The 26,719-nt window shown below is 28.5% G+C and overlaps 4 protein-coding genes across 4 annotated transcripts; 2 read left to right on the top strand and 2 right to left on the bottom strand.

Moving 5' to 3' along the window:
• Positions 1-4,408: 4,408 nt before the first annotated feature.
• Positions 4,409-8,511, top strand: Phum_PHUM003180 (synaptic vesicular amine transporter, putative; the record flags this gene model as incomplete). The annotated part of the gene is made up of 11 exons (XM_002422569.1): positions 4,409-4,427; positions 6,010-6,192; positions 6,316-6,430; positions 6,512-6,570; positions 7,085-7,168; positions 7,238-7,420; positions 7,495-7,596; positions 7,665-7,891; positions 7,961-8,144; positions 8,225-8,358; positions 8,443-8,511. The coding sequence occupies 11 exons, from the start codon at positions 4,409-4,411 to the stop codon at positions 8,509-8,511; spliced, it is 1,359 nt and encodes a 452-aa protein (XP_002422614.1).
• Positions 8,512-9,996: 1,485 nt separating this feature from the next.
• Positions 9,997-16,572, bottom strand: Phum_PHUM003170 (serine/threonine-protein kinase ATR, putative; the record flags this gene model as incomplete). Its single annotated transcript, XM_002422568.1, has 23 exons — positions 9,997-10,170; positions 10,249-10,491; positions 10,573-10,726; positions 10,796-11,049; positions 11,120-11,331; positions 11,402-11,582; positions 11,656-11,799; positions 11,864-12,036; positions 12,116-12,356; positions 12,446-12,782; positions 12,853-13,119; positions 13,199-13,446; positions 13,520-13,687; positions 13,776-14,029; positions 14,093-14,277; positions 14,349-14,472; positions 14,615-14,870; positions 14,940-15,173; positions 15,246-15,429; positions 15,504-15,725; positions 15,812-16,065; positions 16,152-16,376; positions 16,456-16,572. 23 exons carry the CDS (start codon positions 16,570-16,572, stop codon positions 9,997-9,999), a joined length of 4,851 nt encoding a protein of 1,616 aa, XP_002422613.1.
• Positions 16,573-20,342: 3,770 nt separating this feature from the next.
• On the top strand, positions 20,343-21,732 carry Phum_PHUM003160 (zinc finger protein DHHC domain containing protein, putative; the record flags this gene model as incomplete). The annotated part of the gene is made up of 4 exons (XM_002422567.1): positions 20,343-20,389; positions 20,464-20,921; positions 21,011-21,316; positions 21,395-21,732. The coding sequence occupies 4 exons, from the start codon at positions 20,343-20,345 to the stop codon at positions 21,730-21,732; spliced, it is 1,149 nt and encodes a 382-aa protein (XP_002422612.1).
• Positions 21,733-22,391: 659 nt separating this feature from the next.
• On the bottom strand, positions 22,392-24,106 carry Phum_PHUM003150 (serine protease snake precursor, putative; the record flags this gene model as incomplete). The annotated part of the gene is made up of 6 exons (XM_002422566.1): positions 22,392-22,556; positions 22,630-22,796; positions 22,892-23,151; positions 23,231-23,343; positions 23,412-23,569; positions 23,650-24,106. The coding sequence occupies 6 exons, from the start codon at positions 24,104-24,106 to the stop codon at positions 22,392-22,394; spliced, it is 1,320 nt and encodes a 439-aa protein (XP_002422611.1).
• Positions 24,107-26,719: the final 2,613 nt, after the last annotated feature.

The raw sequence follows: 26,719 nt of genomic DNA, 5'->3' as shown, positions 1-26,719 counted from the left end.
TCCAAAAGTTTTTCTTTCAACTTTCCGCCATTTTTATTTTTTAAAAGTATAATTTTAATTATTAATTAATTAATTATTACGGTAATTAATTAATAATCGAACGAGTACAAAATGTAAAAAATAAAAATAGAAAAAATTTTCCAGGATTCGTTAAGTTAATTTTTGGCGGGATTTTTAATTTTTTTTAACGACTTCCGGTCGAATTTAAATCCGTTAAAATTTTTTTAATAATAATGATAATAATTGATAATCATAATTATCGATCGATAATTTTTTCCCCACCCCTCCCCTCCCCCTCATCCGATAACAAATTAAAATAATTTTTATTTTTCAAAAAAAAAATAAATAAGTAAATTGTCTTATACCTGTTAATAATAATAATAATAATAATAATAATAATAATAATAATAATAATAATAATAATAATAATAATAATAATAATTAAATTTAATTAATTGATGCAACATTATGACGTCATTTGTTTAAAACGTTAATTTTTTTTTTTAAACAATTAAAACCTATAAGGAAATTATTTATTTTCCATTAGAAAAAAAAAATTTTAATTTCAATTTAATTGTTTTGCCATTTTTTTTTTTTTTAAACAAACAAATGAAAATTAATTAAAAATAATTAATAATAATAATAATAATAATGATATTATTAATTGTGTTGTTAAGGCTAACTAAGGATTTTTCAAAGTCATTTATTAATAAATAAATAAATGGAAAAAAAAATTATTTAACAATTAACTTTAATAATTATCAAGTTTTCAATTTCATTCGACATTTTCCCCCTCCTTCCACCTTTTCTCCCTTTCCCTCCCCACTTTTTATCCCGTACATTTTTTTTCTCATACTTCCTTTTTTTCTCCCTTTTTTTTCTCCCCCTTTTTTCCCACTTTTCCCACTTTTCCGACTTTTCCTTTTTTTTTAAACTACAGTTTCGCATTAAAAATAAAGTGAAAAATAAATTAACCTTTTTTTTTTTTAAAAAAGGATAAACCATTTCTCTCTCTCTCTCTCTCTCTCTTTTTTCAATTATTTATAGAATTTTGAAAGTTTTTGTTTGTTGTTTGTTGTTGTTGTTGTTGTGATTGTTGTTGTTATTTTCACCGCATAATATCATTACTTATTATTATTAATTATGATGATGATGATGATGATTTTTTCTCATATCAATTTGTTTTCTTTCTTTGTTCCATTTTCTCTCTCTCTCTGTTTTTGTTTAAACTAACAAACTATTGTTACGTAATCAATTTTACGATACGAATTATTTTTTTCGTGTGGGACAAAAAAAAAAGGAAAAAAGGAAAATTTAATAATAATAAAAAAACAAAGAAAAAAATCCATAACATTATATATATGTAATAAATTCAGAGTTTGTGAAAACCAACGTACAAATAAAAGAGAGAGAGAGAGAAAGAGAGAGAGAGTGGGGGGAAGGGAAAAGCAAACAGATTTTTATGAAAAAAAATAAAGAATTGACGCGTTTTGGACAAAAGTAATCGAAAAAGGAAAATTTACACAGACATTTTATTTATTTATATGATGGATTAGTCAATTTCAAACAAAAAAAAAAAAAAAAGAAAATTTTCTAGAAAATTCGAATCGAAAAAAAACGAATCTTTTATTATTATTATTATTATTCGTAAATTTTGTTTGTTTGTTTGTTTGTTTGTTTATTAATTTATCGATTCGTATAAAAAAAATAAAAATAAAAAAATTATTTTGATGACGACGTGACAAAAAAATTTTTTTTTTGTTGTTAATTTTTCTTTTTTTTTTTTTTTTTTTTGCAGGGGTAGCAAGTTAAAAGGGTTATGTTTCCGGGGGTTAAGTACCCCCGGAATATTAAAAAATGAAATAACGACGACGACGAGGGAAAATTGATATTAATCGCAACCACAAAACATCACAAGTGAGTTTTCATATTTTTTTCCATAATAAATAAAACTTTTCGATATTATTATTATTATTATTATTATTATTATTATTATTATTATTATTATTTATATCGTATTGTGGTTTTTGAGTAGAAGAGGGAAGAAGGGGGAGGCAAGGGGAGGGTGTAAAAATTTCGGTAAGAAAGAAAACCTTTTAACTTTCATTAAAAGTTGAAAAATTATTATTATTATTTCTTTTTTCTTTTTTTTCTTTTACCGACGTGGCTTAACAATTTCCGGTTCCTTCGCACTCGATTGACTTTTTTCAATGATGATGACAGAAAAACTTTGCCTCTCGTCTTTTATTCTACATTTTCGTAAAAAGATTTTCCTCTCGCTTTTCTTTCTTTTAAATATTAAAAAAAAAATAATTTACACTCTCTCTCTTTCTCTCTCTTTCTCTGTCTCTCTCTCTCTTTCTCTCTCTCTCTCTCTTGCTCTCTCTCTCTTTCATTTTATCGTAACAATTTTACGAGATTTTAACAATAAAAAAAAAAAAAAACTAAACATTCTTCGTCGAAATCCCTTTTTCTTTTTTTTTACCAATTGTTAAATCCACATTTATATGAAATTTATTTGTTGCAATAATAATAATGATAATAATAATAATAATAATCCTTTCACATTTAAAAAAAATTGAAATTTATTCGACACTTGTTGTATGATAATAATAATTTATTACTATAATTTTCTCTTTCGTTCATTTATATATATTTTATTATCGAACGAATGAATATTAATAGTAATGATGATAATGATGATGATGACGATAATAATAATAATGATAATAATAATAATTTAAAACCGTGTGTGTGATTTTTACTCTTTTTCAAAAATTAATAATAATAATTAAATGAGTGAAAAATTTGAGTTTGGCTCAGGTGTGAATCTTTTTTTTTTTTTTTCTGTTATTTTAATTTATTACCCGTGATCGTCACGTGTTGTCGAATAACATTTGATGATAATAATAATAATAATAATAATAATAATGATAATAATAGTAAAAATTTAAAAGAAAATTAAATAAATTTTTAAAAAATTCGAGTTGAATTTTCTTAAACCCAAAATTAATTTTAATTAATTAAATTTTTTTGTTTCTTTCGTAACAATTCTTACTTATTATTATTATTATTGCCGTCATAAAAAATGACGGTTATTTTAAAGAGCACACACGCACACCCGCACACACACACAACACAAAAACAATAGCACAATTTTGTAAACTCTGCTGTTCCAATACTAAAAGAAAGGGGAAAAAATCACATATTAAATAATATTATGTTCGGAATAAGAAAATAATAATAATAATAATAATAATAATAATAAATCAGGACAGTTTTAAATAAATCCTTTTCTTCCCCTGAGAGAGAGAGAGAGAGATGAAAAAGAAAGACGGATGCTGATTTGATATTTGGATTTAAGAAAATGAAAGAAATTAGAAAATTGAATTAGAAAAGTGAATTCGTTCAATTAATCAAAGTAAAGTAAACTAAAAAAAAAAAAACCGAAAAAGGGCACAGATACAAAATATATACTTTCAACCATTATTATTATTATTATTATCATCATTCATTCAGTCGCTGATTGATCGATTGACTGATAAAATCAATAAAATATATACTATAAAAATATATTCGCAATAAATTATTTTTTTAAAAAAAAGAAAAAAAAAATTTAAATTTTATTTTAGTCGGAATGATGATAATAATAATAATAAATAAATAAAACGAATTCGAAATAATGATAATAATAATAATAATTGAATTTTATTCTTATGTTTTTTAAATTTTATTAAAAGTTACGAGAGAGATGATGAAATCTGAACAGAAAAAAAATCGACTCGGTTCATGCATAAAAACATTTGCTTTCGTAATAAAAAGGAAAGAAAAAGGAAAAAAAGGAAAAAAAAGGAAAATAAATTTATCGGAGTCAAAATTCAATCGAAATGTTTTTTTATTTTTTTAAAAAAAAAAAGGAAATAAAAATAAAAAAAAAAGAAAAATCTGAGGTTGACAGGAAGTAGTAAGAGGCTCTCATATCGTGAGTTAATTTAATTTTCTTTTTTTTTTTTTTTTTTCTAAAACTACTTATACCTTCTTACGCTAAATTAAAAAAAAAAATATGAAATTAAAAATGTCGGAAAATTCTTAAAGATTAATTTTCTCCTCTCTCTCTCTCTCTCTCCCTCTCTCTTCATTTTCAACAAATCGAATTTGAAAGGTTCGATCGAAATGATTGATGCTGTTTTTGTTGTCTGTACAACGACGAACGATTGAAAAATTATTATTATTATCATTATCATCGTGATAGGTTTTATTTAATAAATTATTTAATTTTTTAAGGTACAAAATGATTGCGATACGTGATTGGTTGGCGAGCACAAAATTAGGTGCGAAAATATATTCATGTAGAGAATCAAGAAAATTAGTTTTGATAATTGTCGCCATTGCTCTCCTTCTCGATAACATGCTTCTAACAATAGTCGGTAAGTTTTTCTTTGGAAAAAAGAAAATATAGAAATTTGATTCCTTCTTATTCTCTCTCTCTCTCCCCCTCTCTCTCCCCTTCTCAATAAAGTGTAAACCTACTTTTTTAGAAAGAAAATTTAAAGAAAATCACGTTTCGATTATTTTCTATCGTAAAAAAAAAAAAGAAAATGGAGAGAAGAAGAAAAAAAGTTGATAAAAGCAAAAATTTACTTTTAACGATAGCAAATTATATTTTTCTATTTTTTTTTAAATATTATTTATCACCCTAAGAAAATTTTGCTTTGAAATAATTAAAAAAAAAAAAATTTTCCGCGGAAAATTTTTTGTTTTCCTAAAATAAAATGAATTGTGTTTGTATTTAAATTATATGGGCGCAACTGGTTTTTTTACCGCACAAAAAAAAAGAAGTTAATCTCACTCTTTAACCTGTTGAACTTCTTACATATAATTTTTCTTTTTTTTTTTTCATTCAATCCCAAGATAAAATCATATCAGCCATTTTTTTTTTTTATTATAAAATATTCAAAATTGATATTTTTCATTTTTTTTGTTCTTTTCCTCCTTCCCCTCCTTTAATAAAATTAAAGTTTTAAAAGTTAAAATAAAAAAATTTTTTGACATTCGTAAGTTCGAAACAAAAAAATCTTATTATTGACTTTTAACCGATCGATATTATTATTATTATTTTCTCCAGCGAAAAAAAATTTCAAAACATTTTTAATAAATTAATAAATAAATAATTTATGTATTTATTAATAGATAAACGTTAAAATGAAAAATTATAATAAATGATTGTAGAAAAAGAAAAAAATCATTTATCTTTTTTCTTAAGTGAAAATTCTCTCTCTCTTTTTTTCCATTTTTATACGATAAATAAAAGAGAGAGAGAGAGAGAGAGAGAGAGGGAAAATAGTAAAAGATTTAAGAAAGCACAGGTTGTTGATAAGATGAAAAAAAAATATAAAGACCATCTTAGAGAGAAAAAAATTTCTAGTTTTACGTTTCATGAGTTGGCTCGTGTATATAAAAAAAAATGTTTGAAAATGAATGAGCCCAATGATTTTATTCAGGGTGAATTGTTTTTCTTCCTCCCCCTACCTCCAACTCCCTACCTCCCATCCCCCCACATTACTTTCTTCCTCCATTTTTCTTTTTTCTCTTCTATTTTCATTCATTCATTCACTTACATTAAACAAAATTAAAAATTTGTTGAGTTTTTTTTTTTTTTTATTTACGTAATTAAATTTTTAAACGCACGACGAATTTTATTAATTAAGAGTTTATTTATAATAATAATAATAATAAATAAGCGTTATTAATTTTTATATATATGAGAAAAAATTATATTATCGCGGAAGGGATTTAAAGGATGAACGCACACCCACACACAATTAATAATAATGTGAAAATTTATTTATTTGGAAAATTTTGTGGGGAAAATTATTTTTTTGTGTTGTGTACAAGCAATCGAGTAGATAATCATCGATGGTTTTGTCAAGAGCAAAAACCTCTCGTACTTGTCAGTAGCAAAACATTTCATAACGATTTGATTTTCATTTTTTTTTTTTTAAATTTCAGTCCCGATATTGCCGACATTTTTGTACGAAATGCAGCATCCGAACGAATTAAAATTAAAAAATTTTACGACACCTACGCCGCCTCCGCCGCCTCTGCCTCCCCAAATAATTATTATTAATCCATGTAATGAAACTTTACCCTCAAATTTAACATTACCATCACCAACCGAGGGAACGACCACTGGTGAGTTTATTTTCCTATTTATATTATTTTCATTTTTACGATCAAAAACATGAATGAAACAAACGCGGTTGTTTGTTTGTTTTTTTGTTTATGCAGTCAATGCAACACAGGATGAAATAAAAGAAGAAGAAAGACATAATGAATTAAATAAAGAAAATGTGGATTTAGGTTTGATGTTTGCTTCAAAAGCTTTCGTACAACTTCTTGCGAATCCATTTATAGGACCTTTAACACACAAGTGAGTAGGAAAAATTCCCACCCCCACCCCCACCCCCGTTTGGAAATTCATCAAAAATTTTCCTTTTTTTTTTTTTTACAGGATCGGTTACAGCATTCCAATGTTTGCTGGATTTGTCATCATGTTTTTATCAACAATAAGTAAGCATATTATTATGTTTTTTATGTTTTAATAAATATTAATAAAACTTATTAAAAGTTTTCATTGAAGGTGGTTCTCACGAATAAATCCAAAAATTACAAAAAAAAAAATGTTTATCCCTGTTTAATTTTGTAAAAACACAAAACCTTGACAAAATCAAAAAATTGGGTGTGAAAACAGGGATAGAAGGAAAAAAAAAAACCACAAAGTCCTTAGTTAAATTATAAGTTTTAAGAAATGGTGGTAATATCCTACAGGAAGCGATGATGATGATGATGATGATAATAATCCTACGAATCCTGTGGTTTTCCTTAAACTTTCCTTATCACGCTCTCGGTTTTAAAAGTTATATTATTGCCTTTGTTAAAACTTATTTTCTTACAACATTAATTTTCTTTTTTAATAAAAACAAAATGGCTGCGTTTGTTTTTTAAAGTTCGTTTTGTGTTAATTTTCAATCGAAATTATTTATTTTAAATGTTTTGTTTTTTTTCCCGCCCCCCATCTTTGTAGTTTTTGCGTTTGGAAGAAGTTATGGTGTCTTATTTGTTGCAAGAGCTCTTCAAGGTATTGGATCATCTTGTTCGAGTGTTTCAGGTACTGTCCACATGCACATGCACAACATTACAATTTAAACTTTTTAATTAAAATAATTTTATTGTACAGGTATGGGAATGTTAGCAGAACAATATTCGGATGATAAGGAACGTGGAAATGCTATGGGAATCGCACTTGGTGGTTTAGCTCTTGGTGTTCTTATAGGTCCACCATTTGGTGGTTTCATGTCGGAATTTGTTGGAAAAACTGCACCTTTTCTTATTTTATCCATTTTGGCTTTAGGCGACGGACGTAAGATTATTTTATATTTTGACAAAAATATTATTTAAATAAATTATAATAAATATATTATTTTTTTTTTTTAGTTTTGCAACTTCTCGTGCTACAACCCAGCATTGTTAAAACTGATTTGGAACCGCCATCTTTAAAATCGTTAATTACCGATCCTTACATTCTCGTAGCCTCAGGTATTACTTTGAAAACCGTTGATAAATGTCGTCGGTTACAAAAATAAATAAATAAATAAAACTTTTAGGTGCGATCACTTTTGCAAACATGGGTATAGCTATGTTGGAACCATCTCTTACCATACACATGATAGATAAAATGAAATCGAAACAGTGGGAACAAGGTGTCGTGTTTTTACCAGCTTCGATATCGTACCTGATAGGTACTAACTTGTTCGGACCTTTGGGACATAGAATGGGAAGATGGTTGGCAGCACTTTTGGGTTTAATTATAATCGGATGCTGTCTCATATGGGTAATTTATTTAAAAATAACAAAGGAAGAATCCCGGGCGTAATATTAAATTTTTATTATATTTTCAAAGATACCAAGTGCAGACAACATAAATCAGCTCATAGCTCCAAATGCAGGTTTGGGTTTTGCTATTGGCATGGTAGACAGTTCGATGATGCCAGAACTTGGATTTTTGGTAGATATTCGTCACAGTGCTATTTACGGTAGCGTTTATGCCATCGGAGACGTTGCTTTTTGTTTGGGTTTTGCTGTTGGTAAGGAATAAAACAAAATTTTCTTTTTTGTTTTCCGGTACGGAAAAATCTCAATAAATATAATAATAATTATTTTTTAGGTCCCGCTTTGAGTGGAACGTTAGTCAGTTATTTTGATTTCAATAAAATGTTATACGGTGTTGCCATTTTTAACTTTCTTTACGCGCCACTTTTACTAATGCTACGTTCACCGCCTACTAAAGAAGAAAAGAAGGTTGTGCATTATTTTAAAAATAAATAATTTTTTTTGTAACGTACGATTAATTCGTAAATATAAAAAAATTTTTTTTCTTTCTAGTCTTTGGTTCCATCGGAAAATTCAACTTGTCGATACGTAACGTATCAAAATGAAGAAGATGACGAATAGCAACGTATTTTCGTCTGGTAAACACATCCAGGCTTTTAAAACAAACATATTAAGAATATCAAAAGAAAATCATATCATCATAAAAAAAAAAACAGTTGTTTGTTTTCAACCAGGAATATAAATATATATCATCACATATATAATCAAATAAGTTAAAAAAAAGTCCAACCTACAGGGTAACCAAAAAAAATTCGGGCACAAAATTTAAAGTCGAATTTCTTACTGAACAATTATATTTTGGCAATTTAATTAATTTTTAGGATTTTTCACCTCTTAAGAATTACGTGAATGGCTGCACGTAATTTGCTCTCGTTATAAATAAAAAGAGAAAGAGGTTTTTTATAAAATTAGAAAAATCCAAAACATTTTTTTTTTAATTATAATTTAATACAATCAAAATTAAAAGAAATTAAAAAATGGAAAAATTTGTTCAAATGAAATCGACTGAAAAAATTTCATTATTAAATCTATCAATCATTTTGATTTCAATATATATACTCTTAAAATATATTATTTATTAATGGCGTAAAATACTATATAAAATTATTATTATTATTGATGTTTATATTATATCTATTAGAATATATAATAATTAATTAAATATATATATATATTACTAAAATAAATAAAAAGGGGAAACGAAATATTAAAAATGATAATAATGTAGTGTTTGCATGCATATATATATATATATATTATATGTTACATGATGTTTACAATCATATATATATATATTAATAAATAATAATAATAATAATAATATATCGGTTAAATATATATGTAAAAGGAAAAAGGATCGTCAGATACGATGATAAATAATAAAAAAATTTCCAAGCTGGTATGGGTCCGAAAGTCAAAAATTCACAAGATATCTTTAACCGAAGGTTTTCTTGTTTAAATGTTTTAGTTATAAAATATATATATGTTTTTAATTATATATATATTATATATATAATCAAATATTCTATATAAATATGATATATTATATTGTTTTAAATGTTTTATATATTTAATGTTTTATTGGAAAAATTTAACAGTACTTATGGCCCTTTCTGTATTACATTAAAATTATTAATATTTATATTATTATTATTATTATTATCGATGTTAAATGTTGAATTAATAATATATATATAATCATTTATGGGAAATTGCTTTAAATAAAAATTAATTAATTTAAATATGTATGTTATAATCAATAAAAGCTGAAACGTGGTGCAAATAAATAAAATGTATTTAGTAGTTATTTTCCTTTTTTTTTTTTTTTTTAATGTTTACCAACCTGAAATTTTCCTTTATTTATATTATTGACACACACAACAAAAGGGAGAAGGGAGCGGGAAGGGGGGGGGGGTGGAAAACAAAAGAAAAAATAAAATTAAAAAAGTAAAAAAATATATATATTTATCAAGTTAAAAATATAAAAATTATTTACAATTTTTTATTTCTAAAAACAATAATAATAATTAATTGTGATTAAAACGGTCACAAGTAAGCTCCCCAACCAAAATACATTTGACACAAATTATCTATATCGGTGGCTTCGATGATTAAAGATCTTACTTGACCTTCGACCGATAGATAAACATCACCTTGTTTTTGTTTCGATCTTAATGAACCGTTTAATCTTTTTTCAATGTCGCTTAATTCGCTGAACGCCTGAAATAATAAAGAAAAATCATCATCATCATCATCATCATCATCATCATCATCGCATATAAATGTGAATGAACCTACTTCTCCTATTTTTTGATCTCTTTCGTTTTGCACGATTTCTTTATTTTTTCCCCAGCTTCCGAAAGGATCGTATGCAAAAGGAGTTAAAACGGACATGAGAGTTTTTATTTGTGATCTGAGCACTCTCAAACTTATTTCGCATGATTTTCTAAATGTTCCTTCGACTCCGAATGGACCCATGGCTGCCACCATGTTGTGAGTTAGTCTAAAAGGTACTCTCTCTTTCCATTCGAACTTTTCACCCTAGAAATGTTTGGAAATCGCACCTCAGTAAAACAACAAATCAACTAAATATCATTTTTGTTATGTTTTATTAACAAAAACCTTATTAAATAAACAATTGAAATCCACGTGAACCGTATCCCCGGATTCCGAATCGAACAAAATATTTTCCCCGTGACGATCACCCAAACCTAATATGTAACCCACCATGGACATGACAGCTGTTGTCCGAACGTAAGACTCTCTCGCAATGTACCTGAAACGATTAAAAATTTGATCCTTTTTTTCTCTCTTTCCCCCCATTAATTAAAAAAACCCAACGAACCATCCAGAAGAATCGGGAAACGTTAAACGAAACCATTCGGGAAATAATGGCGGATGTAAAACTAGTAGTTTTTCCGTAAAAATTTTCCTCTTTTTTTCCAACGGATCTCTTGCCAAACACTCGTTTCTTTTTATTTCTTTTGTTTTAACGTATTTTCCAAATTGTTTGTAAATCTTAATTAGAATCTGACGTAAACCTGTTAGGTTGGGAACCCATTCCAGCAAACCGCCATTTTCACCGAGAGGAGTCACAACCTTAATTAAAAATATATATATAGATAATTTAATCGGGAATTTTTATTATATGAAAAAAAGGGAAACTGACATAAGTTCTGATGTGAAGTCTACGCAATCTAGATTCAGGATCTCTTCTCAGGTACATGTTAACGATATTATTAAATTCCATGAGTCGTCCGTCTCTTCGGAGATCATCCTTTGGCTTGCATAAAATATCATATAATTTTCCATCGGATCCGCGAAATGAAATTTTCCGGGGTCTTTGTAAACTTTGTAAAACGGTTACTTCTTCTTCTATTCCTAAATCGATTAATCATTTTTATAATCTGATTAAACTAAAAATATTTAAAAAAATATGGTAAAAGCAAACCTGTGATGTAAACAGCTTGTTTTGGAAAAGGTTCGTGACTCGATGATAAAACGTTTCTAGGTAGAGAAATCGAACAAAATCGTGTTATGGGAACAATTATGGCGCTAAATTTTTCTGACGATAACAATTGAGGTAATTCTCGAACAATCGATGAAACTTTTAATCCGCAAAAAGCAGTTTCCTAAAAGAAAAAGGCGACATGAATTCGTTTTGTATGTACAAAAAATTCTTTTTATGATTAGATCATTCACTACCTGAGAAAGATTTCGATTCGTGAGTTTATTTAATTTATCGCAAAGATTAGTAAAATCTCCGATGAGTTTGAGTAAATCGTTGGATCTCAATGCAGCTTCCTGAATGAATTCGTTATATCGTAAAACACGTTCAGAAACCGACGACTGAAAAATTATTTTTTATTTAAATTTTCCTTTTTTTCATTTTCCATATTTAATATTAACCAACCTTCGCAACGGCTTGTATTGCCCATAAAGATTGTTGAGGAAACGAACGTAAAAGAACGGTTAAAATGTTTTTTAATAATAAAAATACTTTTCGATTCGGATGACCTAAACGTGAAAGCAATTGCGGTAACGCCGTCATGAAAACGAAAGCGGGTAAATTATCCACGAAACCCTCTGAAAATATTTTTGATTATTACAACAACAACAACAACAACAACAAACAGAAAAATTAACGCTTTTCGATAATTCTCACGAATTATTTTGTTGATTTTTTGCAAAGCCAAAGACTTTTCATCCGAATCGATTTTTTCTCCTAAATCCAACCAAATGCTCAACATTCTCGGCACCGTTTGATAAATGTATTCGCATCCGTACATTAAAGATTTACCAAAATGGAGGACCATCAATACTTTCAATTCGCAAACTTTTTTCTGTTCGTGTTCGCTGTGACCGATGTGTTGAACGACGCGATCCATGCACTGTCCTAAAAATGCCTGAAATTAAATACTACCCGAATAATAACCATTTTGAAAAAAACAAAAAAAAAAAGGGGTGATTAAAAAACGACCGGGAAAATTTTCACCTCGGTTTTTTCCAAATGTCTACAAACTTCAAAAGCATTTTGATAATTGGTCATGTTCGTATTATGATCGCAATTCGATGTTTCTTCGTTGTAAATCGCGTAAAGTAATTTAGCTTCCGCGCACATTTTCCTTTCTTCCAATTTTTCACCCGGAGGCAAATTTCTCATTTCCGCTTCGTTCGGAAAAAATTCTTTTAGTCCGCTTCGCAACGTGTGCAAACATAAATCTTGATCGTTTTTATCCCAATAAAGTTGAGCTTTTTCAATAAACGTCAATGGAATGTTGTATTGTTCGGCATTGAGTATAAAATTGTAGGCTTGATGAAAACAACCCGCACTAAAGAAAACAATATTTATTTCCGGTTCCGGTTACTACCACGTAAACAATCCATTTTTTTTCAACTTACTTTCTCGCAATTTCGGCACTTTTAACCCAATTTTTAGCAATTTCCGTTTCTAAAAATTTTTCATTTTCTTTCGGCAGTAAATTTTTCATTATTCTCAATAATTCACGTCTCATGCTCAAAAGGGATTCCATGGAACTGTGATCGGATTGAACGACGCTAAATCTCAAATTCCATTCGTCTAACAAATCTTTGATTTTAGAATTATCGGAAAATGGATGATCGGTGACGACTTCGAAAACTCTTTCAATTTCATTTAATATTTGCAATCTGAGAAAAGAAAAACCATATTTTAGTTGAGTGGAAAAAAAAAAAAAAAAAATTTTTGACAAAAACAAATGTAACTTACTTTATTAAACAAAAATATCCTTGGTGATAATCGCTAAATTCCAAACCGACTTGCTTTAACGAATTTGATAATTTTAATCTGGCATTTAATAAAACATCCAAAACATTTTCTTTTTCTTTCTTATTGACGCTCACGAGCAAACGTCCGACTTGATAAAACCAATCAGATTCACGTTCGTATTTATTACTGCTTAAAAACTTATCGAGTTGCGAATAGTCGCCCAATTTTATTAAACACTCGGTCATTTCCTAAAAAAAAAATTAATTTTGTGATCGATCGATTGATTGAAAGAAAAAAATGTATTCCTTTTTGGTTTCTCACTTCCGATAAAACGGACATTATTTCCGGTTCGTCTTTCGTTAATGAATTAATATAATTAAGGGCCGTGTAAGGTTCTCCCAATTTCAGATAACACTGTATTATCTCTTGAGTGTGATTCGGTATCAGTATTCCGTCCATTCCGAGTTTTTCATAAATTACTCTCACTTCCTAAAATCAATCGATCAATCGATTAATTATTATTATTATTATTATTATTTACGAATGGTTTACACGTGAGGTGATGATCGTCAATTACTTCCAATTGTCCCGAAACTTGATGACTCAATAGCAATTCGTCGATTTTCGGTGCACTTTTTTGAAATGTGGTCGAACCGGCAACACTGTCCAAATCCCCGTACAAGGCATAAGCTTTTGACAATAGTGGTAAATGCTCTGATAAATTTCCCGTTTTTAAAATGACGTCTTCGAGGTACATGATGGCGCGCGGATATTCTTCTATTTCGTAATTGGCAACGGATATTTTAAAATAATCGACCTTTTCCAGAAAATCTGAAATTTAATATTATTTAATAAAATTTATTTGAAAAAAAAAAAAAAAAATTAAAAACATACCGTTGACAATAATATAATCTCGCTTTTGTAAATGATCACCGTTGGCCGTGCAAAGAACGGATCTGTAAACTCTCAACCAAGATTGCAAAAAATCTATGAGTAAAAATACTGTCATGGCGCAATTTTTAGCCTCAGATTCGCTAATGGTTGACCTCATGTTGGGATACCCGCAATAATCTGTTAACCTAATAAAAAAAAAAAAATTCTATTAAAACTAATATATTATTCCATTACGTTTAAACCATATTATAATTACCTGATCGGCCTGGCTTGATGAGTAAAACGATCATTTTCGATATTTTGCGGAGTGTAATTTATAACCGCTTCGATTTCTTTTATTATGTTATCGTGAACAGAAGAATCACGAATTATGGCTTGTACTGAAAAAAATTTAAAATGAGAAAAATCATACTCTCTCGGTCACATTTTACCTTGGTGATAACAATTTTAAAAATGACGTACGTAAAATATATTGCAAAAAAAATAACAAAACTTTCGTGTCTCTCTTTAAGCTGGGTTCACAAGCTTTGAATAACAAAACTGCTCTTTCATCCTTGCAATAATTAATTAGCTTACTCGCCCATAAACTTGCCCAACCTATGTGAGTATTAGCACCTTTTGATCCGAAAACTAACTCGGGCCAATTATCTCGTTGCGGCGATTGTACCTTAAACCACGAACTCAGCATCGGAGTCATTAAATTTTGAATTTGATTAGGAAAACGATTCCAAATACCATTTTCGCTATTCGGACCGATTTGATATAATTTTAATAACTCCTGAATTAAAAAAAGATATCAATTATTACCTCATAAATAATAATTTTTTTTTTTTTTTTTTTCAATTACCTGAATTGCAATGGCAAAAGCATCCATGTCCACCGAATTCCTCGCGTTTTGAAAACCTCGGGTAATTTCAGTCAAAGCCAAAAATGCAAATTCGGAATCGTGTACAGAAAGTGGTAATAAATTTTTAGGTTTGGGTTTTCTCGGTAATAAACCCGGATCTACAGCTCCCAACTGTCCTAAACACGAAGCTGCCAAACTTGAAATATTACCGTCAGAGTCACTACAACTAACCACCTAAAAAACAACAAGTCGTAAGAGTACATACTACGTACGTTTCGGCCGCCATTTTCTTTCTTAAAATTTTACCAAACACTCCAATAAAGTTTTAATACAAGAATCCGGTTCATCGCTCCCGATGATTAAATTTTGTATTTCAGACAGAAATTTCCGAACGGTCAATTGAAGTGCCTTTAAACCCTCGATTCTAACACCAACGGTTTCATGCATTGCTAGTCCAATCTCACGAATCAACTTATCTCTTAAAGTCTCACTGCGAAAAGAAAAAAATGTAAAAAAATGAAAGGGAAAAAAAATGTCGGGAAAAAATCAGGTATGTTGTTGTACCTTTCGAACGAAATGTATTTTTTGAGTTTTGCTTTGACTTGACTTAATAGCGGATGATCCGGAATAAATATTAAACTGGGTAGAAAGTCTTTGACGGCGTCTTCATTTTTCACAATTAAATAATGGAATATTCGCGAAATGGCCGTGGGTAAATATTCCAAAAAAGGTAGTAAAGAAATTACAATCGTAGCAAGTAACGGACCGAGTTCTTTGGGTTTAATCCTAGAATAAAAAACGAAACAAAATAAAAGTTATTGTTAATTTTTACCTTTTTATACCATCAACAAAACGAATGAAAAATAATTTACGTTTGAATAAAAATATCCCACGCATTGACTTGAACCGCCAAATAATTTTGATTATGAATTGTGCCAAGAGTGGTTTGCAACGTTGCCAAAACTTTTCTAGCCACTGGTGTCACGTATTTTTTACCCATCAATTCGATCACAGATCCTAACGAATGAACGGCTTGAACTTTTTCCGAATCCGCATTTATTTCTTTAACGAATTTGCTAACGATGAATAATAAATATCCCACAAATCGAGGTTCCAAACTTTCAGCCTGAAATCATATCATATTATATTTATCATTTACTCAAACAGTAATTAGAAGTAAGCAAATTGATAGAAAATAATAATAATCCTTACTATTTCTTGTTTTCCATTTTCCATCGACAAACCGATGACTTTTTTAATGGCAGTGAGAACTTTTTCCGAAGCTCTGTGATAATTAAAAAGTAAATGATTCAAAATAACTTTCTGCGAATGCGTAATGAGATCGGATAATTTCAAACTTGTCAATTTTTCAATATGGTCCATGCACTTTTCAAACGTTTCAACGGTCTCGTTCAAAAAAATATAGATGTAAATGGCCTGGTAACAAGTAAGATGAATGAAGTGTAATTTTGACTTTTTAAAGAACATTTTAAAATATCGTAAAAAAAAATATTACGTGGAAAGATCTTGTCAATATGGCGGACAAAGGTTGTTCGGCAAATGATGACCACTCCTCCAGTAAATCTTCTGCTTCGCGATAACGAGTAGCCCAGAGTATTAAAACAGGTACCATGTAATTTTCACTTCCCGTACAGAATTTCGACTCGGAAAGGCCTTTAAAAATGGTAATCACCTCTAAAAGAGTGGAACGAATCGAAATTTTATACTGGATCCTATTTATCGCTACCAAATTTCCTAAAAACTAAATGAAAAATATGAGAAATTGAAGAAAAAAAATTTTTTTTTGAATGAATATTTGGTTAAAATTACGTGACTTATTTCCGGTCTGAAGGAGCAATACAATAACAATGGCGTCGTCTTGTGAGCAGCTGCAATTTCTAAAAAAATAGCCGGAAGTGAAACGTTAGGATTTCCAATGTATAACAATAACAATCTAATACTCTTGCTCAAAACTTGCTTCGTCGGAATGCTAAAAATAATAATAAGAAACTTATGACTTCTTCAAAAAAAAAAAAAAATGTTTATTTGCTACAGGAAACAATAAAATACCTGGCTACGTTAACTAAGGATTCGAGAAGTGTGATTTGTAATGATGCATGATTTTTAGAATTCAAACTTAAATGAATCAATTCTTCTAATTTTTGAAATAAAACGTCCAAAATTTCCGTTATGCCGTTATTATCGTAATAAACATCTTCCGTAATTTTTTGCAACGAATTCGTATTTTTTTGCTTCGATTCATTTTTGATATCGTTTAAAAAACGACCGTACAAAATAAATTTGATATTTTTCGATAAAATACAACGAACTTCTTCGTCGGAATCGCTACGAAAATTAATACTTACATTAAATCATCTAATTAAATGTTAATTATAATATTAATTAAATTTCGTAAATAATTACCTTAGGAAAAGCAAAAGTTTTCCCATAATATTTGCGTTGGTTAAAAGTTTCACGTGCAACGTCAAACGAGGTAGTTTTTTCAAAAATTTTTTTTTTATATAAGAATCGTGCATTGGAATTTTCGATAATAATTTTGTAAGAATCGATTCTATTTGAGACAAATCGTTTGGAGATTTTTCCATGTAATTTTCCGACCAACAATTTTTACAATAAACTATCAACTCCAGATTATTATTTCTAAAAAAAAAATTTTTTTTTAATAAACTTTGTTTATTTTTAAATTTAAGGAGAGTCATACCTTCTCATGTGACCTGTTCCTGCTAAAACACAAACTAAATCCACAACTGTATCAATTAAGACTCCTAAAAGTTCTTTATTATCCTGAGATGCGACTGGCATTAAAATTTCTGAAATAAGTCTTACAGGAGATACTTTTTTTATTAGGGAAAAAAAGGGAACACTTTTTACCGCTTGAGTGGCAAGTGGTTTGTTACATTCTCCCAAAGATGAATATTTTGAATATATTGGAATGAGACTATCAACAGGTACATTTAAAGGAAAAGTACTTAAACATTTAAGAAATAGGATGGGAATCTCTGAATCTGTAATTACAAAAAAAAAATAAAATAAATCGATTATTAACAATACATGATTTGTTTTAAAATAATTAATAATTACTTACTTAAGGGTAAAGATCCAAAACCAGGTACATTAAATTTTGGTGACGACAGAGGAGTAATTAAAAACTTAACAACACTTTTACACGATTCCTGATCTTGAAATTGTGCCTCAGGCATACTCAAAAGATATGAAAATGTTTCCATTGCCAACTGAAAAAAATTGATAAAATCCTTAAATTAAATAAAAAACTAATTTTTTCTCCTTAAAAATTAATTGAAATGATAATTACCAACAAAACTTTTTCTTGATTCGATGAAATATACTGTAAATCATTTATTATTTTTTTTAAAAGTGTACAGAAAGAATTACCGAAAAAACTCATCATATTCATTGCATGGGAGGAAAAATTTTTCATATCGAGTTTATGAAGTATTTGACATGAAAATTTTGCAATTTGAGAAAAACTTTCTAATCTTGTTTTGGCTCCAACTTGATCATTATTTTCTAGTAAAAGTTGAAAAAAGGAAAATATTTTATTCCACGTGTTACTAAAGTCGATTACATTAAGTGAAATTTCATTTGATTCAATGCTTTTTTGTTCTTCTAGATCAATTTTATTTTTGTTAAAATAATCTTCTATTTCTTCGATGATAAAATCCAATGACAGATACATTTTTTCCTGAAAGCATTCTATAAATTCAGTTTAAAAATAAAACATATTATTTTATTGGGGAAAAAAAAAATTTAAAATAAAATACTCACGCTAAAAGATATGTTAGAGAACTCGTTTAAAAAATTAAATATTTCAGTTTCTTCTGTTATCTTAGACAGTAAAAAGCTTATTTCATTAATTAGAAAACTTTTTATCATACTGCATTTTTTATTTTGTAAAATGTCAGAATTTAAAAGACATTTAACAAAGTTTTTACAACATGAAATATTTAATAAATTTTTATTTTTGATCGAAACCCAAACATGACATAAATTTTGCTGGTAAACGGAATTCTGAATAACATTCGAGTCCATAATCATCTGATATAAAATTTTAAGTACTATATTAAGGACCTAAAATGGAAAAAATTAACTTTAAGTTTCTTATTATTTATGCCAAATTAACAAATTGGAAAATAAAAGTAAGTACTAACATTATTATTTAATAAGAATTCATCACTTGAAATTAATATATCGCTCAGCAACGGTAGAACCAGGTAAGTGATTTCATTAAGATTAGACTGCGTTAATACCAATAATGTTTTCCAAAGTAAAAATTTGACTTCTGCCGAATGATAATTGATGAGACTTAAAATGCTTTTTAAAACCTAAAAATAAATAATTCAATTTTTTTGCTTTTAAAATAATAAAGAATCAAAAGTTTTTTTGGTAAAAAAGAATACATTAAAATATTTACATTAAAAAAATTACCTCAATAACTATCGATGCCAAATCAATTTGCTCTGCAATATTGCTAACTTTAAATTTTGTGGCTGGTAATGTCTTATGGTAATCGAGAAGAAGAAAATCATTTTCAAGAATGAATGTGAATTCCGCAGGGAAAGCTTTGACGTGAATAAGTTTTTCCAGTAATTTAATATATGACTCGACAAGTTTTTCAAAAGCATATAAGTCTCTTTCAAAACTAGATATTAAAAGCTTTGATTGTGATACAGTATAAAAAGTTTTTAAGTGAGGAAGCGAATGATTTGTAGATGCTTTCAAAAAGCCTTCGAGCAACCAAGAAGCAAATGGGGACACAACGTTACCAGTATAATCTTCTCCACTTAAACATTCAATATCGGACAACAAAGGAGTTTCGATAATAGAAGTAGTTAAGGATTTTAAAGCGTTGTCTCCATTTTTTACGTTTTGAAATAACAATGATCCAATCCGATGAACTTCCAGCCAATACTGTACAGTTCCTTTAAATTTATCATTGCTATCTTCCATTGTAAAGTACTTTTAATTGACTAAAAGAAATGTTAAAAAAAGTCGTACAAGATTTGCAGAGACAAACCATTTATATTAAAATGATGAAAGACAAATTAAACAATAAAAAAATTAAGCCCAGCTTAATATTTAACTTTTTATACGAATCAGAGTAGTTTCCCTGAGTCCGTTACACAATTTTAATTAATTATTTACTCTAAGAAAAATTAACTTAAACTTTCAATTTAAATGTAATTTTAGTCGTCAATGTTGGTACACTTGTTCAAGACTATTTCAAATCTTAAAAAATAAACGCTTCTAAACTAAAATTTTTTTCTGACTTGAAACTAAATTTATTTCAATAGCTATTTTAGTCATTTAGTTTTAAATAATAAATAAATAAAATTATGACTTAAGGGAAAATAAATTTAAAAAATGACATCGTTTGTTCAAATCATTTTGAAACCTTTTAGAAAAATTTGGTACTTTACTATTTACCTGTTTAATGAAACCTGTTTAATTTTGAGAAATTAATTTTTGCCTTTTTTTTTTCCAGGCATATCGCTTACAATAAATGGTTTAAATTCAAAATAGAAATTAAATCACTTTTTTACAATAATTTTTTAGATATAAATTATGTTGGAGATATATTTATGGAACCGATGTTTTGGTTCGTTGATAACTTTACCAAAATGCTGGGACCGTTTTTCATAGCAGCAGTTAGTTGTTTAACTACTTGCATTGTATTAATTTGTTATGTGATAGGGCTACCTTATTGGTGGAAAAAAAGTCCTATTACAACAATATTTTTATTAATATTTGGAAATTGGTTGCTTTTAAATATAGCATTTCATTATTTTATGGGATGTTATGTTTCACCAGGCTTACCTCCTAAAAGTGCACTCATACCTGTTGCCGTTAGTATTTGTAAAAAATGCATAGCACCAAAACCACCTAGAACCCATCACTGCTCAGTATGTAATAAATGCATTCTTAAAATGGATCATCATTGTCGTATCCTTTTAAATTTTTACAAAAATATGTTTTACTAAAACTAAATTTATAAAAAATCTCATGAAAATTTTTCTTAATTATATCATCAGCATGGCTAAATAATTGTGTCGGATTTTATAATCACAGACATTTTTTTTTATATACAGTTTATATGACTGCAGGAGTTTTGTTTTTAATAATTTTCGGAGTGGAAATTGCTTACTACTCTGTTTACTTAGAAAAATCTTTAGACAAATGTTTTGATCCGGAAGAAGAAGAAGAAGAAGAATTGATTGGTCATCCTGTAAAATTTAATAACACAGTAATGATTCCAGTAATTGACCATGATGCTAAAATTTGGGATATGAAAAAAATAGAAAAAAATTGTATAATATTTACCGCCCTTATTTGCTTAGGTTGGTTAAATTTTAGTATTATTATTATATTATATTTAATATAATTAGAGTAATAATTATTTAAAACTTAATTTTCAGGTGTATTAATAGCATTAGGATCTCTATCAATTTGGCATGGTAGACTTATATCAAGGGGGGAAACGAGTATCGAAGGAAATATTAATAAGACTGAAACTATTAGATATGCTAAACAAAATAAAATTTATGTAAATCCATATGATTTCGGTTGGAAAACTAATTGGAAATTATTTTTGGGTTTAAATGAAGGTAGAACATGGTTTCATGTTCTTTTTCCTTCGACTCACAAACCTATAGGAAATGGTATTATGTGGGATACAATTTTTTCAGAATATAATGATAGTTTTTTAAAAGAAATCGAATACAAAGAATTTAAGGTTGAGAAAAAAATTTTCTAATTGATTTTTCCAAAATTAATTGTGAAAAAACAAAATCATTTGTAAAAATTATTAATGTCATAATCAATAAGACTTATTCTTTTATTCCCTATATTTTCTGTAATAATTTTGAAGTTTTTTTTTTTTTTTTTTACTTAAATGCATTTTTTATTATTTCAATTACTGGACTTTTCTGGATAATTTGAAATATACATAAATTTTTTAAATATATATTTTTAATACTAATAATAATGATCCTGTAATATGTCAAAAAAAGAACATTTATTTGAAAAAATCCGTAAAAATTTTATTAAATCAAACTTAAATATTTATTTAATTTTTTTATATTTTTAAAAGTTACCAAATCAGTTTATTATTATTTTTTTTTTATTTAGTTTTACAATAAAATATAATTTGTACAAAATTATTTCAATGTATTTTATTTATTTATTTTCTCCTTTGGTTTAAAGTACCTTACTTAAAATAATAAGTACCTAATAGTAAACCTTTTTAAAAAAAAGGCCGTCGTACACTATACTCGTTACTAGTTCATGTAAAAATTTCAATTTATTAAAATAAACTCCTCAAAAAATATATTTATTATTATTATATTTAAGGACGTATTTATTAAAAAAATAAAATTATCTCTTTTATTTTTTTTTTTAAATAAAGGATTTTTATTATTCCGGCCATACAATACTTTCAATCCATGGAATATAAGCAGAAACTTTTGTATAGACTCCAGTAGAATTTGGCAAAGCGCAACTTTTTCCAAAGGATGTTATTCCAACGATGTGATGAATACATTTCGTATTTGTTATACTCAAAGGACCACCAGAATCTCCCTTTAAATACGAGATGAATTAATTTTTTTGTGATAAACTAAGACAAATTGAAAATTTCTGGTTTTTTAAATACCTGACAGGTGTCTTTTCCACCGCTGAGCTCTCCCGCACAAACCTGACTATCGACGATACCCCTGGATAAAACTTCAGTTTTAACGTTAAATTTATAAAGTCGATTACAAGTGTCGTTGTCAACAATACTCAAAACAACTTTTTGTAAAATATCGCTCGATTTTCCATCTGTAATAATATGGAAAAAAAAAAAAAACAAAATGGTTGCGGCAAAAGGTAATCAAAATGTCAACCCTAATGATATGCATACCATAAGACATTACCGTAAAACATGCGGCCCCAACCGGTGGCTATAGCTTTTGTCAGAGAGTATGTGTCACCCAAATAAAGGCAAGCGGGTCGTATGTGTTTGAAAAATTGTACTCTTCTAGATAATTTAAGCAAAGCTATGTCGTGGTATTTCGAAGGAGGTTTATATTCCGGATGGGTTATAATATCAGACACGGCATAATCTACCGGATGTGCTCCGTCGTCATTTTTCAACAAATTGTACTCCCCAAGACGTACTTTAACCGGAGGCCCCCTTAAAAGTAAAAATGTTTATGTACCCTCATGGTTTCCAGAAATATTTTCCCTTCTCATTTACAACGTTTTTAACTTACGAACTTGTCGAAGTGCAATGCGCTGCAGTTAACACGAATTGTTCGCTGATTAAGGTTCCACCGCAATTCCAAGCGATACCTTGTTTGTTTCGATCTCTGAAACCTACGGCTGCCTGAAAATTCGTGTAAAATTTTTTTTTATTTTTTTAAATAAAAATTGTATCATAAATTTCTACTTTACCATATGTGGAAATTCTCCGATTGTTGTATTTTCACCTCCCACAATCAATTGCTGTGCCTGAACACATTTCCGAACGGATATGACTACAGGATTGGGATCGATGGTCAGAGGCAATCCGGTTATATTTTTCGTTATTTCTTTACTATATTCCTGACATTCTGAACAAATTTTTTTTTTTTTTCATTTAATAAAAAGTAAAAAATTTTCTTTTAAATTTTCATTCCATAGTTAAACTTACTAATTTCGCTTTTCCTCAATTTTCCATGTGTGACAGGACTTGAAGTTGGTTGAAGATTAGATGGCCGTGAACTTGTTTGTGGTGCAAAAGTATATCGATTAGATTCGGTAGAAGTTTTATGAGGCCAATTAATCGATGAATTTTCATTGTTGTTGTTGTTGTGGTTGTTGTTGTTGTTGTTGTTGTTGTGGTTGTTGTTGTGGTTGTTGTTGTTGTATGAATCATGAGGATACAAATTTGACGCGGCGGTTGTGGTTTTTTGCGACCATTTATTTTGTTTTGTCGTGGTCCATTGATTATTATTATTATTATTATTATTATTATTATTATTATTATTATTATTATTATTATAATTATTATGATTTTGAGTGTTAATATCATGAGGTCTATTTGTTACCTTTCCTCCCGGTACCATCCATTCTGGTCTTTTAGTTGTTGTCATTCTATCCGGTTCCATCCATTTATTCGGTTTGTTATTACCCTTATTATTATTATTATTATTATTATTGTTGTGTTTGTTCGGACCCTTTTGCCCGTGTCCGTGATTAGGTTTTTTCGTAACGTATTCATAATAATAATTATTATCAGGAATTTTTTCATCCTTCCATGGTTTTTTCTTAGCTAATCCCGGTGGAATAAAATGATCGAAAAATCCGTTATTTTTTCTCTTGTCTTCATCATTTTCTGGAATGACGGTTTCTATGTAAAATTTATTTGGAGTTAATTCGTATTGTTCATAATCGCCATGTTGTTGATTATTTGCATCGAAACCTGAAAAACTACTCAATCTTTCGACATTTTCTTTTCTATCTCTAGGTAAATGTTTTATCGTTGTTATTAAATCTAAACAACAAACCGATGTTCTCTGTAAAAAAAAAAAAAAAAAAAAAAAACGTTTTAAAAGAGGGTCAAAGTTCAATTTTCAAGAAAATTTGAATTCTTTTAAATTAAATTGAAAAAATATATATTGTTATATTCGGTTCGTTCTTTATTTTTGTAAGTAATGAACAAGCACTTAAAACTATCACAAAACTAATATTAATAAACAAGAACTTATTACAGCTAGACTAAAAATCAAATGAACCGACGCCAAGCGGTGTAGCTTGCCTATATTACTTTGGTCTTTCGTCAGTCAACTGTTTCGAACGAGCAACAATGGGAACTAGCAAACACTTGCAAATAAAATAAAAGAAGGAGTCTTTAGAAGCTTCGCTTCTAAAGAAGAACAATTCGAGTTCGTCGCCAGTCTTTTGTTTATAAAAATTTGAAAATGTGAATATTGAGTACGGGATCATAACACCTCCCCCCTTAAGACGGAAAACAATTATTTTGAAAAAAGAATTTGTTTTCTCCTCTTGTTCGGATTTGACAGTTTCCTATGTCGGGTTCTGAATGGTTCCGTCCAGGTTGAGACTCCTTGAGTAGTAGTAGGTGCTATGTCTTCTGTATGGTAGACTGTTGTATCTCTTCACATTGGCTTCTTATCAGGAACATCATTTTAAGCTTTATAGCTGCAAGTAGTAGAACCTTTCCTAGGCAATACTCGTTAGTGAACAATGTTTCATAAAGAGTAAAGATAAAAGAATAAAATCAAGAGACATGAAATTCGAAACAAAATTGACATAAGTTCTGAAAAATACAAGAATTTTATATAGGGTACATAGAAAAGAATAAATGGATTAATAATAAAATAAATGATGATTAGCTATATGGGAAAATAAAAGGATTAAATTATTATTATTTTGGATTTCTCTCTTTAGATCAACTACTCAGAACACGGTTTTGTGATAAGTAACTTCCTTGTTACGGGTTTTTAATAAAACGTTTTTGCCAGATTTTTTTCTTGACCTCGTATGGACCCTTAAATTTAGGACTAAGTTTTTTATTTAGATTTCCTCTTGCTAATTTTTGACTGATTTGAATCTTCTCTTTTTCATTAGACGATAGGTGAACTTTACTTAGTAAAAATAGCTTTACCTCAGGAATATTCTCTTCGTGAAAATCGGTTGACATAAGAATGGATGCTTTCTTCCTAGATTTCTTGGTACTGGAATTCCATTTCCGCTTTTTAGTATGCTTCCCAAAATTATACTTGTGAATTTTTTTAGTAGCTCCTATATTTTTAGTTATAAATGAAATTTTTGTTTTCTTTTGAATTTTAGCCTTAGGATTATTTTTAAGGTTTGAATTCTGTATGGATGATCTTTCTTTTCCTTTTGTTTTCACTTCTTTTACTTTTAGACCTTTTTTCTTATTTTTATTTTTAGGAAGTAATGGTGCTTCTTTAGCCTTTTGCTTAGATAAATTTGTAGAGGGTGCTTCTTTAGCCTTTTTCTTAGATAAATTTGTAGAGGGTGCTTCTTTAGCCTTTCTCTTAGATAAATTTGTAGAGGGTGCTTCTTTAGCCTTTCTCTTAGATAAATTTGTAGAGGGTGCTTCTTTAGCCTTTTTCTTAGATAAATTTGTAGAGGGTGCTTCTTTAGCCTTTTTCTTAGATAAATTTGTAGAGGGTGCTTTTTCCTCTTGAGCAGGAATTGATCCTGGTAAAGAATCTGTTTTCTCTTCAACTTCAAGTTTGGATTCTGGTAAAGGATCTGTTTTCTCTTCAACTTCAAGTTTGGATTCTGGTAAAGGATCTGTTTTCTCTTTAACTTCAAGTTTGGATTCTGGTAAAGGATCTGTTTTCTCTTCAACTTCAAGTTTGGATTCTGGTAAAGGATCTGTTTTCTCTTCAACTTCAAGTTTGGATTCTGGTAAAGGATCTGTTTTCTCTTTAACTTCAAGTTTGGATTCTGGTAAAGGATCTGTTTTCTCTTTAACTTCAAGTTTGGATTTTGGTAAAGGATCTGTTTTCTCTTCAACTTCAAGTTTGGATTCTGGTAAAGGATCTGTTTTCTCTTTAACTTCAAGTTTGGATTCTGGTAAAGGATCTGTTTTCTCTTTAACTTCAAGTTTGGATTCTGTAACTTCTAAAATTTTAAGTTTTTCCCACAATTTTATTGTGTTATCTTCATAGTGGATACATGTTGATTTTTGTCTGCGATTAATCAATTCTTTTATCAGTTGACTA

The sequence above is a fragment of the Pediculus humanus genome, genomic scaffold (genome assembly GCF_000006295.1).
Source record: "Pediculus humanus corporis 1103172107363 genomic scaffold, whole genome shotgun sequence".
Classification (NCBI taxonomy): domain Eukaryota; kingdom Metazoa; phylum Arthropoda; class Insecta; order Psocodea; family Pediculidae; genus Pediculus; species Pediculus humanus.
Note: the sequence above shows the minus strand (reverse complement) of the source record. Positions and strands in the feature narration are given on the sequence as shown.